The sequence below is a fragment of the Rattus rattus genome, chromosome 16 (genome assembly GCF_011064425.1).
Source record: "Rattus rattus isolate New Zealand chromosome 16, Rrattus_CSIRO_v1, whole genome shotgun sequence".
In the NCBI taxonomy this organism is placed as follows: Eukaryota; Metazoa; Chordata; class Mammalia; order Rodentia; family Muridae; genus Rattus; species Rattus rattus.
Window position 1 is genome coordinate 18233284 of NC_046169.1, and position 15403 is coordinate 18248686.

General features: G+C 49.2%; 1 protein-coding gene across 1 annotated transcript; it reads right to left on the reverse strand.

The window, feature by feature from the left end:
* Positions 1-366: 366 nt before the first annotated feature.
* Positions 367-13436, reverse strand: Mdh2 (malate dehydrogenase 2). The gene is made up of 9 exons (XM_032886508.1): positions 13263-13436; positions 7508-7676; positions 6716-6799; positions 5085-5194; positions 4751-4876; positions 3103-3180; positions 1453-1552; positions 1000-1151; positions 367-672 (listed from the first exon to the last, which is right to left on the reverse strand). The coding sequence occupies exons 1-9, from the start codon at positions 13326-13328 to the stop codon at positions 541-543; spliced, it is 1017 nt and encodes a 338-aa protein (XP_032742399.1). The 5' UTR covers positions 13329-13436; the 3' UTR covers positions 367-540.
* Between the last annotated feature and the right edge of the window lie 1967 nt (positions 13437-15403).

Consider the following 15403-nt stretch of genomic DNA (forward strand, 5'->3'; position numbering starts at 1 on the left):
TCCCTCAGCTGCCCGGGACTCTCAACTCTGTAGTGCAGGCAGGCCTTGGCCTTTAGACCCTCCTCCCCCATGGAGTAGCTGGGGAGACAGGCATGCACTGCTAGGCTTGGCTTAGACTTCCTTGAAGGTCTCTGCCTAACGTGGGAATAGCCTGTAGCTCTTGTTATTGTGAGAGAAGGATGATGATGATGATTAGTGAGATAAGGTTTCCCTATGTAGTCTCGTTGGCTAGTTGTATAATACATAGACCAGCCTGGACTTCCGAGATCATCTTGCCTCAAGTGCTGGGATTCAAAGCATGACCCACCACCCCCAACCACAGACTCTATCCCTGATTAGGTGAGCTGATGGGAATTTGCAGAGACCTTGAAAAAGAAAATCAGAGACTGTTTTATTGTCATTATCAACAGCCCATAGTTTGGAAGGGATGCTGATGCTGATACAACACCCTCCAACAAACAAATTAGACTCTCAAGTAGTTCAGTGACATGATGCTGAATAAGTTAGGATGCTGCTGCTGTGTGAGGCTCGAGGTCACACTCACTTCATGTTCTTCACAAAGTCCTCGCCTTTCTTGATGGAGGCTTTCAGCTCAGGGATGGCCTCGGCAATCATTTTCTCCTCAAAAGGAGTGATTTTGCCAATGCCTAGGTTCTTCTCCAGGCCTTTTTTCTGGAAGAGGGAAAATGGTGACATGTGAAACCACATTCCAGCTTGTTCAGCAGCACAGGGCTCTACCACCAAGCCACACCACCAGTCCCTCACTGGGGGTTCTAAGCAGAAGGGCTGCACCACTGTGACCTGGCCTTGACCGCCATTCACAGCTGCCACATTCCCCAAACTATACTGGCACAGCTCTGTGCTGCCCTAAGAACACTGCTCTCCCTCCCCCAAAGCCAAGCAGGTGCCAGGCAGTGACGTGTGGCTGATGCTCGGAGGAAAGGTGTGTGGTGGAACCCCAAGAATCACAACTCGGCTGTGCTTGCCCTGGATACGCACCCCCAACAGCAAGGGTGTAGAGAAATAAGTGCACTCTGCCTCTTTGGACTGAACAAAAGAGCACTCGATGACTCCTTCCTTCCCATTCATGGCGTCCACCAGGGAGAAGACAAAGCGGGCTCCAGCATAAGCCATGGACAGAGTGGCAGAGCCTAGGAGAGAACAGTGGGTCAGTACTGCCAGTACCAGGCGCCAGGAAAGCACCTGCACCCACACTCATGGTGAGAATCTGGGCCTGCACTTCTGCACTTCACTGTGTCCAACTCCAAAATCACCTTCACCCCGCAGAAGACTGTCCTACCTTCTAGAAGCTTCTCTTCAGGCAAAGGCAGATGCACCATAGAGAGCAGCACCTGTTTGCTACCCAGGGACAATCAGTCTTTCTCTGTCACCCTAATATTCCTGGCCCTCAGTATCAGTGTTCCCACCCCTAGGGATGCCTGGGGACTCCACCTGCTCCAGCCTTGGCCTTCACGACTTCAGTGCCAGCCTCCTGGATCCTCCCGGTGAGTGTGGCCAGCTGGTCTTGGGGAAAGTCAACCTTGGGGGTACACTGCAGGGCAAGCCAAGGATTGTGTGAGCAATTTCCTGGTGCAAGCCCCTCCAGACACCCAGGCCTGGCCCAATCCCAGCACCACTGCAAACAGAAACTGGGCTTCATTTCTTCTTGGGGATGTAACCTAGGGCCTCCCTCATGCCAGACAGAGGTCCTACCACTCAACCCCAAAGATTCCAAAGTCCTTTCTTTTTTTTTCTTTTCTTTTTTTTTTCTTTTTTTTCAGAGCTGGGGACCGAACCCAGGGCCTTGAGCTTGCTAGGCAAGCGCTGTACCACTGAGCTAAATCCCCAACCCCTCCAAAGTCCTTTCTTATAGACAAAGGCAAAATCAATTTTTTGAGGAGGCTTGATGAACCCTCTCCACTTTTTTGTTTTTTGGTTGAGACAGTGCTTATGTAGCCCAGAATTCACAATGCAGCCAAGAATACCTCTGATTCCTGCTTCCACCTCCCTGTGCAGCCACCATGCATAGCCACCCTAATTACTTGTGTGTCCATACATGTATACATTGCGAGGCCTGAGGTTGATGTCAGCTGTCTTCAACCACTATCCAGCTTATGTGTGTGTTTTGAGACAGGGTCTCTCACTGAACTCAGAGCTCCAACAAGGCTAGGCTGACCTAGCAAGCCTGGAGACCCTCCCATCTCCTCCCGAGCACTGACACGACAGCCCTGCACCTGACTCGTCTTCACACAGATGCTAGGCGTCCGACTCAGGTCCTCATGTTTCGACGGCAGGCACCTTAGCGACTGAGCCGTCTTCCCACCACTTACTTTGCCAGAAGCTTTACACTGAGCAGCATAGTCCATGACTCTGCACAGTGGGTCCACCAGAGGATCACCTCACCTTTGGACCTCACCCAGGTTTCTCCCATCTTGTCTCTATCACCCCCACTTGCAACCAGCTCTCCCTTCTGTGACTTGCAGCCACCAACAAACTTGGAGAACCTTTGTTTTAGATTTATATCCACTGACCCATCTCTCCATCCCTGGGCTTCTAGAGTCTTAATAATCAGGATGCATGCCATGTTTCCTCTTGGTTCACTTATACAGTATCTATGCACCACAGATATGAGTCCTTAACACATCATATTCAGGGGTTACGGACTATAGATCTCATTCAGCGATGCTAACTCTATCACCATTCAATTCAAACCAACCATTTTTTATTTACTCCAGGGCTTGATGTAACCCAGGATGGCAACCAACTCATTACATAGCTGATGGTAACCTTGAACTCCTGATCCTCTTGCCACCTCCTCCTGAAAGTGGGAATTACAGCTGTCCACCACCACACCTGGCTTCCTACATTGCCTGTGTTGATCCTACGGACTGTTTCCCACAGCGTGCTGGAACCTGCTGCTTCTGACAACACCCAGCCCCACAGCGGACAGCCAGGAAAACCCTAGACAGATGGGTTTTAGCCAGCAGGAACCCCTCTGCAGTCCAGAGGAAGCTCCACTTGTCCCAGACTGTTCTGAGGGCTTTAAACAGCTTTAAGAAGGTATTTGTGACACCCCTCCTCCTCTCTAACACACCCATGTACCTGAGAGATCAGGGGGATGATCGTCTTCCCGGCGTGGCCACCAATGACAGGCACATTGACTCGAGCTGGGTCCAAACCCTATTCACCAAAGTAGGAAGCTTGATTAACTGTTAATAAATTTTCTGAGTAGAAAACAAGTCACAGTCCCCCAAAGCACAAAGACTGGAAACCCAGAATGCTCGGAAATAAACCAGGAGGACCCAGAGTCTGGCCCTATATGATCAGTCTCTGTGAGCAGGGGCAGAGAGTGGCCCAGGGAGTGGCACTATTAGGAAGTGTGGCTTTGTTGGACGATGTGTGTCACTGTGCAGATAAGCCTTGAGACCCTTCTCCTAGCTGCCTGGAAGACAGTCTTCTTCTGGTGGCCTTTAGATAAAGACATTCAACTCTCAGCTCCTTCTGCACCCTGGCTTCCTGGACACTGCCACACTTTCTGCCATGATGATAATGGACTAAACCTCAGAACCTGTAAGCCAACCCCAATTAAATGTCCTTATAAGAGTTGTGTTGGTCGGGGTTGGGGATTTAGCTCAGTGGTAGAGCGCTTGCCTAGCAAGTGCAAGGCCCTGGGTTCGGTCCCCAGCTCCGAAAAAAAAAAAAAAGAAAAAAGAAAAGAAAAGAAAAAAAGTTGTCTTGGTCATGCTGTCTTGTCACAGCAATGGAAACACTAAGACAGACAGTTTGTGTAGGGGTCACCCCAGGCTTCTCTGTTACAAACTAGACTGTATTGCCCCTGATGACCTCGCTAGCCACCTGATGACAGCCTCATACAGCCAGAGGATAGCCACACTCCTCCCTATGCTAAGGTCACTCTTCATGCAAAAGCCCCAACACGTGTCCTCCCATCCTGCCCCAGATAAAGAGTTCTTTCCCTAACCCTGTCCGGCATACTGTGACTGGATAGCCGAAGCACAGGCTCAAGGCAGCAGGGCTGCTAGTGAGATGCACACTGCAAGAGGAATGGCTGCCAAGCAGGGTGTGAAAGGCACCAGCAGACACTGGCTGATCCGCCTCAGTGGTTGAGAGTGCTTGCTGCTCTCGCAGGGGACCAGATTTGGTTCCTACTACCACACGGCATGGCTCAGAACTGCCTGTAACTCCAGTTTCAGAAGGATGAGACCCTCCTCTGGATACTCACAGCTGCGATTTCCACACACAGACTCACATATAATTAAAAATAGGATAAATTTGTATCTACATATGTATATTAAAAAGGAAAGGACCTGGGCACAGGCCAAGAGTCAGGAAGCAGGCAGGGTGTGAGTGCTTCAGGGTGGCTACTATTGGCACCCTAAGAAAGGAGGTAGAACCAGAGGCTCTGACGACAGTTATTTTAGGATTTCTGGAACTTTCCTAAATCCTTATCACCATGTATAAGGACTAGCAGATAAACCTAGCTTTTCGCATGGTAAATGGGACAGGTGGTTACCAGCCAAGAGTAGATTAGAGTCTGAACCCTGATGCCGTGGGAAGAGGTCAGGGCAGAGAGCGTGCTAAGCCAGGAGTCTGAACCTGTGGGATCCAGTGGCTGGATTCCTACGAAAACCACTGAAGCCGGCTACAAACTCTCATGTCCACCTTCCCATGAGCAAGGACAGCTGAGCAGCTCAGACAACAGGTAACCAAGAGTCACCCACAGGGCCCTCACCTTTAGCTCTGCCACAAATGTGTTTGCTCTGACGATGTCAAGGGTTGTCACACCGAATATCTTGTTGGGGTTGTATACGCCATGCTTCTTGAAAACTTCGGCTGTGATGGGGATGGTGGAGTTAACCTAGAAAATCACGAGACAGATGTCAGCTTAGAGTGAAGCCCAGCAACAGACCCTACCAATAACGGTGAGCCAACTGCTAGGCAAGGCTGCCGTCCACCCCACATAAACAAGGCGGCCGTCCATCCCACATAAACAAGGACACCTGCCGCTCGGTAGCCCTCCGGCCATCTCACATGTGCTCACCCAGCCCTGCCCCTGTACTACTCACTGGGTTGGAAATGATGCAAATCATGGCTTCAGGACAGTGCTGGGCACAGGCAGCCGTCAATGTGGCCACAATGGTAGCATTGGTGTTGAACAGGTCATCTCGTGTCATTCCTGCGATGACCCAGGAGAGTCACATAGAACATTATGAAATTTCAAAAAAAAAAAAAAAAAAAAAAAAGATTACATGTTTATTTTGTTCTTCTGTGTGCACACATGTCACGGTGAGTGTGAGTGTGTGAGGGAATCAAAGGACAACTTGTAGGAGTTGGCCCTCACCTCCCGCTGTTGGGGGCAGAGGTCTTCATACTCAAGCACTAAGAGAACCAGGAATCGTGCAGGAGTGTCTCCTCAATGGAGGAGCTAGAAATCAAATACCTGCATTCCATCTACGGCACTACGGCACTATGATAGATTTGGTTATTGCCCTGGTGACCTTTCTGCTATCTGTGGAGGCAGACCTCACCCAAATTACCAAGAATGATTATCTCAGACTTTCCCTCCCTAGACCTTTACCCATCCTTAGAGGAGACGCCACATGTACTTTATGGCCTGCTGACCTCTACGCTCAGTCAGAGACCACACTAGACTCTAGGCCTTTCAGTTACTGCACTCTGTGTAGACCAGACTGGACTCATACACAGAGACCTGCCTGCCTCTGCCTCTCTGAGTGCTGGGATTAAAGGCGTGCGCCATAAGGCTCGGCTTCTACTGTGTTCTCAATACACTGACAATGAACTGCCTGGCTTAGACTCCCTGAAATCTACTCCAGGCTGATGAAGTCAATCTGGTTTTCATTCTCATCTCTTTAAGTGCTTCACTTCTGTCTGACACCTGCAGGAACCCCTCAACTGGTGCCTAATGTGGGGCACAAGATCCTCAGAGAAGGTAAGCAAAGTTTTGTTTTTAGTCTAGAAATCAGAGGTTAGAGAAACTCACTGAAAAGGGGTCTTGACCTTAATGTGAGGGAAAGTACCTATGGGCTCTTCCTAGTCCCACGAGACAAAGCATTCTGCACAATTAGTGAAATATTTGCTAAGATCCAAAAAACCCCAAACCACCCAGCGCGATAGCTCTGCATCACTGTGTGCACAGGAGCTCAGGAGAGAGCCCAAGACAAGGAGGACAAGGACGTCCCAGTCAGTGTGAACCAGGATGGACCTGAGATATCGGGCTTGGTGGCAGCCATCTTGAAGGACTCAAGGGTTAGCAGGAGTCCTAAGGTGGAGCTGGTTCTGCCCACAGCACCAGAGCCAGCAGATACCTGCAGGCTTAATCTGCCAGGCGGACATGTGGCTTTTACCCTAGACAAAGAGGAAGCCTCTGGAGACCCTGGCAATGGGACAGGGCAAATCCACAGCTATCAGCAGAACATCCTTCTCACCCGTGTAAGGACATTGCAGGCGAGGCTTTGAAATATTTATTAATAAAAAATTTTACTTGTGTGTGTGTTTGTATGTGGTGGCCTGCAGAGCTGGAAGAGGGTGCTGGGTCCCTTGGAGCTGGAGTTAGAGGAATTTGTGAGCTGCCCAGTGTGGACGCTGGGATCTGCAGTCAGTTCTTGCACTGCAGTGAGTGAGCGTCTGTGACAGCAGAGTCCTCTATCTACCCCAGCCCCCTCCCCACATCACATACCTGGCTTCCTGGGCACTCCAGCTGGGATGACCACCACATCACAACCTTTTAGGCAGTCTGGCAGCTGCTCCGGCCCGAGGTAGCCTGGGAAGAAATAACCATTAGAGCAGTGTCACCTTTCTGAGCCCAGGGAGCCACTACATCTGAGGGGAGAGCACACAATCTATGGGTTCCATCTGTGAAGTGACAGCCACTGTCCTCGGGGAAGAGCTCCCTCTGGATCAAACTAGTTCTACAGAAACTAGCAAGGACCCTCCTGTCTCCACCTCCGGAGTGGTGGAAATTGAACCCAGGGCTTTGTGCATGTCAAGATCTACCCCCACCCCCCACCTTTTTACAAGATCTCAATATATAGCCCAGGGTGACCTGGAACCGATGACCCTTCTGCCATAACCCTGCCAAGTGCTGGGGTGACAGGTGTGTATCACCACGGCCTGCTTCATACTTCTAAAGTATTTATTATTATGGGTGCATGCACACATGCGTGTGCAATCACAGTGCGTGTGTGGGGGACAACTCTTTGAATTGATTCTCTCCTTCTACCTTCTTGTGGGTTCTGGGCAATGAACCCGGGCCACCAGGCTTACACAGCAAGTACCCACCCCACCCACCAGTTGCTTTCTAAACGGCATCACAGCTTAAATATGTGTAGGCTCATATCCAAAACAATGCTGTCATTTGGGCATTTGTGAAGTTTCACTCTAAAATGAACCTGCAGCCCCTACTTTACAACCCAGCCCATGGCTACTGCAGGGAACATGGTGGAGTCTCCATGGCAGCCGCGCCCAGTACCTTTCACATTTGCTCTGGTCTCAATGTGACTCAGATCTGCTGCCACACCAGGTGTGTGAGCGATGTCATAGAGGGTCAGGCGGCTCACGAGGGGACTGTTCTTCAGGAGGAGTGAAAGGGGTTGCCCAATGCCCCCAGAAGCTCCGAGGACAGCTACTTTAGCATTGTTCTAGAAAAAGGTAGAGAGATGCATACTTTAGACAGAACCAGAAGCATTCCAAAAACCACAGCATAGGGTTTGAGATGATGCAACACCAAAGTGAGACCCGGCAGCCACATCAACCAGCTTCACTGTGGAAGAACTCTGGACCTCCATCCCAAAGTCCAAGTTCAAGTGGAGAGAACACAAGCCTAGATCCAGGGGTCATACTCCAAATGCCTTTTCTACAAGATAAAGAGGCAGCTCCGCCCAGGCCGCCAGCTGGACCCTATCAGCAGCCTTACCTTTGATCTGCAGTTTAAGAACCATACATTACTGGAAAGCAGCAGCTCCTTACTGCTCTAAGAGCGAGGTGGGAGCACCAGAATCCTCACCCCACAGGAACAGCCTCCCACAGTGAGCAGTAGCACTGTGCATCACTGACTGACACACGTCCTCCTGTCTGCTCTTCCATTCCCCTCTCCTGCACTTTTGAGGTACTGGGAACTGAGTCAAGAGCTCTGCTCTGGTTAGGCAAGCGCTCTGCTACTGAACTCACCCTACGCCCCTCTGCACTGTACTCTAAACCATCTCAAGATTACTTGTGGGCTGGCAAGATGACCCGGCAAGTAGAGGTGCTTGTTGGAAAGGTGAGGACCTGACTTTGATCCTCAGGGCCCACACACGGAGCAGGAGAACCAACTCCAGAAAAGTTTTCTGACCTTCACGCACATCCACATGCAATAAAATTTAAAAATAAAAGATTACTTATAACACTTAACACAATGTAAATATATAAAGGGCTGTGAAGACAGTATTTTTTTTAAAAGATTTATTCATTTTATGTATGTAAGTACACTGTTGCTGTCTTCAGACACACCAGAAGAAAAAAGGACATCAAATCCCATTACAGATGGTTGTGAGCCACCATGTGGTTGCTGGGAATTGAATTCAGGACCTCTGGAAGAGCAGCCAGTGCTCTTAACCACTGAGCCATCTCTCCAGCCCAAGACAGTATTGTTTAGGGAATGAGGACAAGAAAAGTTTGTACATGTTCAGTATGCAAGTAATGTATTTTTGAAAAACGTTTATATTCCTACTTATACCTGTATGTTACATATGTATCTGCATGAATGCATGCCATGTATGTGCGTGTCCATTACAGAAGAGGTATCAGATCCTCTGGAACTAGAGTTACAGACAGTTGTGAGTCATCCAGTGTGGGTGCTGGGAACTGAACTTAGGTCCTCTGTAAGAGCAGCAATTGTTCTTAACCTCTGAGCCATCTCTCCAGTTCCTAGTTTTTCCTTTTTTGAACGTTTCCAAGGCTGGCTGGACCTGTGGGTGGAGGCCACATGGATACACAGCAGGAAGTGCAATTGGACAGTAATTAATGCTGTAATAAGTAATAATGGGCTTCAGTTATCAAAAACCAAAGCCCAAGGTTGGGGTGTGGCTCAGTGATAGAGTGCTTGCCAAGCACACAGCAGAGGACGTGGGCACCATCCCAAGGACTGGAAGAAAAACCAGGGGGGAGTGGATACACACCTAAGCCCAACAGGAGGCAAAGGCAGGAGAGTCCTGAGTTAGAGCACAGCCTGGACTGGACAGGGAGGCCCTGTCTCCAAACAACCCTAACACGGAATCAATGCATGAAGAACCTGGCCACTCTACCCCGCCTGCCCAATCAGCTCCTGTCTCCCACCCTCCGCTCAGGCATCTCCAAGTTGCCCTCTTTAGGCACTCCTCCATCATTTCACTTCACCAGAAATCTCTGGAAGCTCCTGGTGTCTTAAAGCTGACAGAGCAGGCAGTGGTGGTCCCATTAAGGAAAGTACAAGGTGATCCCAAGTAGGGAATGGAAGAAAACCAGTTGCATGGCTTCTGTTTGTTCTGTTGCTTTGAGGCAGGGCCTGCTATGTAGCCCAGGCTGACCTGGAACTCAGAGGAACTGGCCTGGGCTCATAGGTCTGCACCATGACATTCAGCTTAAAAACAATCTGTTGCTTTTATCTAACAAGTAAGTCTTAACAACTAAAAACCTGAAATGCTACCAAGAAACAAAAAGGGTTAGTGCCCACTCTAGGGTCCTTAGGTGAACCTCTTCAATACAATATTGCTGGGGCAGGATGAGGAAGAGGCTTTTCTCACTTGGTTCTATGTAGTGTACTGAGGTAGTCTTGTTTGTACAGGCACCAGCAACTGTGCTAACACACACAAAAATCTGGTCCTGAGATCGTAAACATTTTTTTTTTTAAATTATGTTTGACTTTCTATATAGTCAGTGGATAACTTGCAGGAGCTGGCTCTATTCTTCACTATCGGGCTATGTGAGTAGTGAAAACTTTAGGTTGACAAGATTGGGGGCACATGTCTTTATCCTGAGTCATCAACCCAGTGGGATTTCTCCAAGGCACTATCACGGTGCTTCCTTCCAACCCCACTGACCTTTGCTGAGAGCCCAGTCACTATTAACAGCCCATGGCCTAGCAACTATATTGAGGATGGATAGAACTGAGATTTCGTTCACAACTTCTGCTTTCTGCTTTTTCAGTCTGTGTTCCAGATTTGTGTTTCTGATACTCAAATGCACAGACAGATTAAACACATGGGGGTGGGGGAGGGATACATTGAAGCCCTTGACTGCACTTCACCATTGAGATCGCCGGAGCCCAAACATGCTTAGTGCTGCAGGATGCCAGGTGCCTCTGGATTTACTCCACTGTTTTTTCAAGAGCTACTTGGATGCCCAACTAATATTTTCTTTTTGTTTTCTCAATCTACTGAAAGCTGAGCCACTGAATTTTGTTTAATACTCCACACTTGCTCTCTCTGCAAAGTCTTTATACTGTACCACCAACCACATCCAGAGCCCTTCACTGGGGGAGTTTTAACCACGCCCTCAGCCCTTCGCTGGGTCACTCCAGACAGGCACACTACCACTGAGTGCTAGTCTAGCAAGCTCTTCCAGAACTCTTACCATCTCAGGAAATACTATCACATAGGCCCAAACCCTGGCACCGTCCACGACTCCACTCTCCCTTATCTGATCAAATTCGGTTAGCTCCACCGATTCCCACCACACCCACAGTGCCACCCACATCACAGAGACTCTTTACCCGCCTCCCCCTACCTACTACCAACTACCTGTTCTGTTCAAAATGGTACCTCACTTTTGAGACAATGTCCACGTTTTACAAGGCTTGCTGGGTTCTCTCCATTCCTCCCTTGATAGTCTTGATTATTCCACACCTCCCTGCCCCACATGCTGAACTCAGTCACTGTCCTCCTGCCTCCAATTCCTTCTACATGTAATCTATGCTTTCTGCTGGTCTTCACTGAAATGTCACATTCTGATTCTGGGCCTGTGCCTGTGAAATGACTTGCTTCCGAAGCCATGAGTTCAATCTCTAATCTTCCCCATACGGTGAAAAGAGAAAAGACTCCAGCAACTTGCCCTGTGCACTCTCCTGTGCTGTGACACGCACACACAAGGACTCTTGCATTATGTCCTGTCCTACACCTGTGATATATGCTATATCCACACACACAATTAAAATTTTAAATCAAAATATAGCATTCTGTGCTTTGCCCACTATCGAAATTCAAATTCAAGTTGGCACACGATGCACCCTTTAATCTCAGGTAGAGTCAGGTGGATCTCTAGTCTGAGGCCAGCTAGGTCTACATAGAGAGGTCCAGGTCCAGGCTAGCCTAAGGTGCATAGTGACATTCTTTCTAAAAAACGAAAACAAGCAAACAAACCCAACGAGGCTGAACTTGGGTGTGCAGCCCAGCGGCACAGCATTCATTTAGCATGCATACGGCCCAGAGTTCGATCCTCAGCTCCACAAACACACACCGAAACCAAGCCACACCATTCATGCTCTGCTGACCTAACCCTACTCTGCCACTCTACATCCATCTCCATGTCCATCTACCACAGTTAACTCCTCTGTGGACCACCCCAGGCCACTTCTTATTCATCCTTGTCATCTCTGAGCACCCAGGGCCTTGGACATACCTAGCAAGTGATTACCACTGAACTATGTCCCCAGCACTGTTTTCCTGTCAGACAGAGTCCTCCTAAACTACCCAGGCAGGTCCTTAAACTTCATCTTCCTGTCTGGAACTCTTGAGTGGCTGGGATTACAAGCGTGCCTCACCAGACCACTTAGGTTGGCTTTCTGTTTTATTATCTGGTGTGTGTGTTTAGGTGCAGTGCCCATGGCGGCCAGAAGTGGCTTCAGATCCTCTGGAGCTGGAGTCACAGGTGGTTAGGAGCCAACTGCCTTGGGTCCTGGGAACCAAAATCCGTTCTCTGCAAAATCAGCAAACACTTTTAACTGCTGAGTACATCTCCAGACCCTGTTATCTTTATTTTTCAATGAATTGATTGGATGGGGAACAGGAAGACATGACATAAATAAATATAGAGTCCCCTCAAATTATTTGGGGTGTGGCCTTGGTTGTATCGATTTTGCTAGAGATATGTAAAAATACAGACCCTGCCCTATTGACAAGATCCTGGGACGCCTTTATTGATTCTGACATGCACTAGTTAAAGAAGCACCGGCCCAGAAGAAGGTGACTATAAATAGCTTAGCTGTAACTGTCCTAGGCCAAGTCTACCCAAAGCAGGGATGATCCTCCAAGAATAATTCATAAGAGAAAGAAGGCTCCAGTAGAGGAGGTGGTTCAGTTGTTAAGTGCATAAGGACTTGAGTTCAAAGCCCAATTCCCCAGCCTGGCAGATTCAGTTAAAGGCCTTCTCTAAAACAAGTAAGGTCTAAAACTGTGGTTCTTAAGCTTCCTAATGCTGCAACCTTTTAATACAGTTCCTTACGTTGTGACCCTCAAGCATAAAATCACTTTCATTGCTACTTTGTAACCTTAATTTTATTACTGTTATGAATTACAATATAAATATTTGATATGGGGCCCCTGTGAAAGGGTCATTCGATGCCAAGGTGGTTGACAACCGCTGGTCTACAGTGATGGCCAAGACACTGATGTCCTTCTCTAGCCTCTGTACAATCATGTGCACATACAAAACACACACAAATAATAATGCTTGGTGCATGTCTTTAATCCCAGTACTGAGGCAGAGACGAATCTGTGTGAGTTCCAGGCCAGCCTGGTCTACATAAGTGAACATAAAGAAAGCAATCCTTTAGCGGAGAAGACTACTGACAGTGCTAATTTCAATCAAGTCTGTCAAAACTGCTGTAACCTTGACTCAGTTCTCTACCCTCAGAACCTCGGGCTGCCGGCACTACAAAGTTAATGTTACACGTCATTTCTCCTCCTCATGTATAACTCGCATGGAGGCTGAGGAGAAAATCCGTTATGTCGAAGCAATGCAAAGTTGCATATTAATGCAATCTGCTTCCGGACCGAGGGCCTTGTCTTCTGCATCTACAGGGAACGCAGACTCTGGGGAGAACCTGGACTGACTTTGCCCCTCTTCCAGGTTTTCTACACAGGATGCTGATGGAATATGAGCCGGGCGGCCCAGCCGTCCAGAGTGAGCCTTGGCGGGTTAAAACCCTCCCGAGCTCCCGGGATGCATGTGCTACCCCCGGAGTTCCTTTCTGAGCAGGCAGCTCCTTGTACCTGGGCCGAAGTGCTGAAGCTGCGGCGGAGAGCGGCACCGGCAGGACGGGCGAGAGCGGACAGCATGACTGGGACGGGCGGGGCACGGACCTACAGGCACAGCAGCTGAAAGGTGACAAGTGACTCCAACGACCTCCACTCTGCGCAGTGCCGGTCCTGTCCAGAGCCACCTGATCTCGCGATAGAGGCTTGGTTCTGCGGCACCAAATCTCGCGAGACAGGCTCGGCTGTGCTGTTCTTGATCTAGCGCGACCAAGACCCGGCCCACTTTTCGAGTTCTCGCGAGAAAAGCCTGACGTCACGCCTCCCTATGGTCCAAAGGAATGCGGGTCTGGGCTCCGCCCACTTCCGATATCTCGCGAGAGAGTCTCGACTTCGCTTTGTCAGGTCGTTCCTTCCCCGCCGTTACGCTTTGCCCACTTCCGGGGTCTGCTGCCAGGACGGTCACAGGCCTTTGGCGGAGTCTTGAGGCCGCCCCTAGCAACCTGGTGCTAGGAGGACTTGTGAAGCGCTCGTCAGAGGACAGGCTCTAGGTTAGAAGTACCTTACAGGAACCGTTAACCCAGGTGGGACTCCAGACAGACGTCCTGCCGAAGTCGCGCAGCAGGTCAGGCGGCCCCGGAGCTCCTGACCTCAGCCAGGCCCAGTTTTCCTGCCCGCGGGGAGACTGGCTGGGGTCCTGGGGAGCAAAGGAAAGACGAGTCCCGGGGCAGGGTGGGCAGCAACTCCCCCACCTCTGTATCCGTCAGAGCCGACCTTTCCACAGTTACACGGAGCCAAGCTTGTTGAGTTTCCAGGCGTTGCACACACCCCCTGCTCGTAGTAGCGAGTACTCGCGTTACTTGGCAACAGGCGATGTGCAGGACCACGGTCCTGTGCGAAGAAACGTTTGGAGATCGTGACTCGGGCTTTCGGCTTATCTCTACCCCTCAAACTTTCCAGCAGTGCAGGGAGCACGTTTCTGCAGCTCTTCCTCTTGCTTTTTCTTCTCTTTTTCCCTCCTTTTCCTTCTTACTAGTCGGGGGTATGTGTGAGCGCACAACGCATGGATTCGAAAAAAAAAAAAAATTCCAAAGTTCACGATCAGGGCTGGAGGGATGACTCGGTGGTTAAGAGCCCTTGCCACTCTTTCAGAGTTTGGATCCTAGGACTCTAGCATGTGGCTCATAACCCCCTGTAACTCTAGCTTCAGGGATAGCCATTGCCTCTGGCTTCCGCAGGCACTCATGTGTACAAACCTACGGAGACACACAGAAATAAACGGAATTTAAAATGATAAAAATGCAAAACTAAGGATTCATACACATATACACATGCACACATATACACCTACATACATTCGAATGCATGCTACACACATAGAAAATATTCAGGAGGCTGCAACAGGAGGATTCATGTGAGTTTGAGGCCAACATAAAACTGTTAAAAAACAAAACAAAACAAAATAACAACCACACACAAAAAAAGTGGAAGATCTGGGGTTAGAAAAGGAACTGGAAGAGGGGGCATGGGTTGGGTTTGATCAAAACACTTTACATGAATGTGAAATTCTCCAGCAATAAAATGTAAGTTCAGTGTCCCAGCTCCGCTTAAGAAGTCCTATAATCCGAGGTACTTGGAGGCTGAAGCAGGATGGTAGTAAGTTCAATGACTCATTCTGGCTGGGGACAGTGACAGAGAAAGCAAGGCTGGTGGTAACAACACGAGAGCTAAAAAACATAGCAACACATGAGAGTTCACAGTGGTTGACTGACTCTGTCTTCTGTGGCCTCTACCTCTTTGCTGGATTGATAAAGTGCACTACCAGCCCAGTCTGGAATTGGATATGCCTCCCCTGGTTCTTTCCTGCCTTTTTTCCTTGGGGAGTGGAATCTACTGGGCATCTGACTATCATTTGGAGAAGTGATATAGTGCTGTGTGAACCTGGGAAAAATGGGTTTGGAATGGAGGTCATGTTAAAGAACCTTCCAGAAGGGGTTGGGGATTTAGCTCAGTGGTAGAGCGCTTGCCTAGCAAGTGCAAGGCCCTGGGTTCAGTCCCCAGCTCCAGAAAAAAAAAAAAAAAAGACAAAAGAACCTTCCAGAAGATGAGCCATCTAAACTGAGACCTGCCAGATGAATGGGTGGGTCTCAATGGGACCC

What these genes read in the sequence shown, in the direction of transcription:
- Mdh2 (XM_032886508.1), bottom strand. Translation starts at nt 13,328, where the DNA reads ATGCTGTCCGCTCTCGCCCGTCCTGCCGGTGCCGCTCTCCGCCGCAGC. An exon ending in CATTTGTGGCAGAGCTAAAG is followed by an intron (nt 3,181 to 4,750) that starts GTGAGGGCCCTG and finishes TTTGGTGAATAG; the next exon opens with GGTTTGGACCCAGCTCGAGT. An exon ending in GAAGGCCAAGGCTGGAGCAG is followed by an intron (nt 1,152 to 1,452) that starts GTGGAGTCCCCA and finishes GTTCTCTCCTAG; the next exon opens with GCTCTGCCACTCTGTCCATG.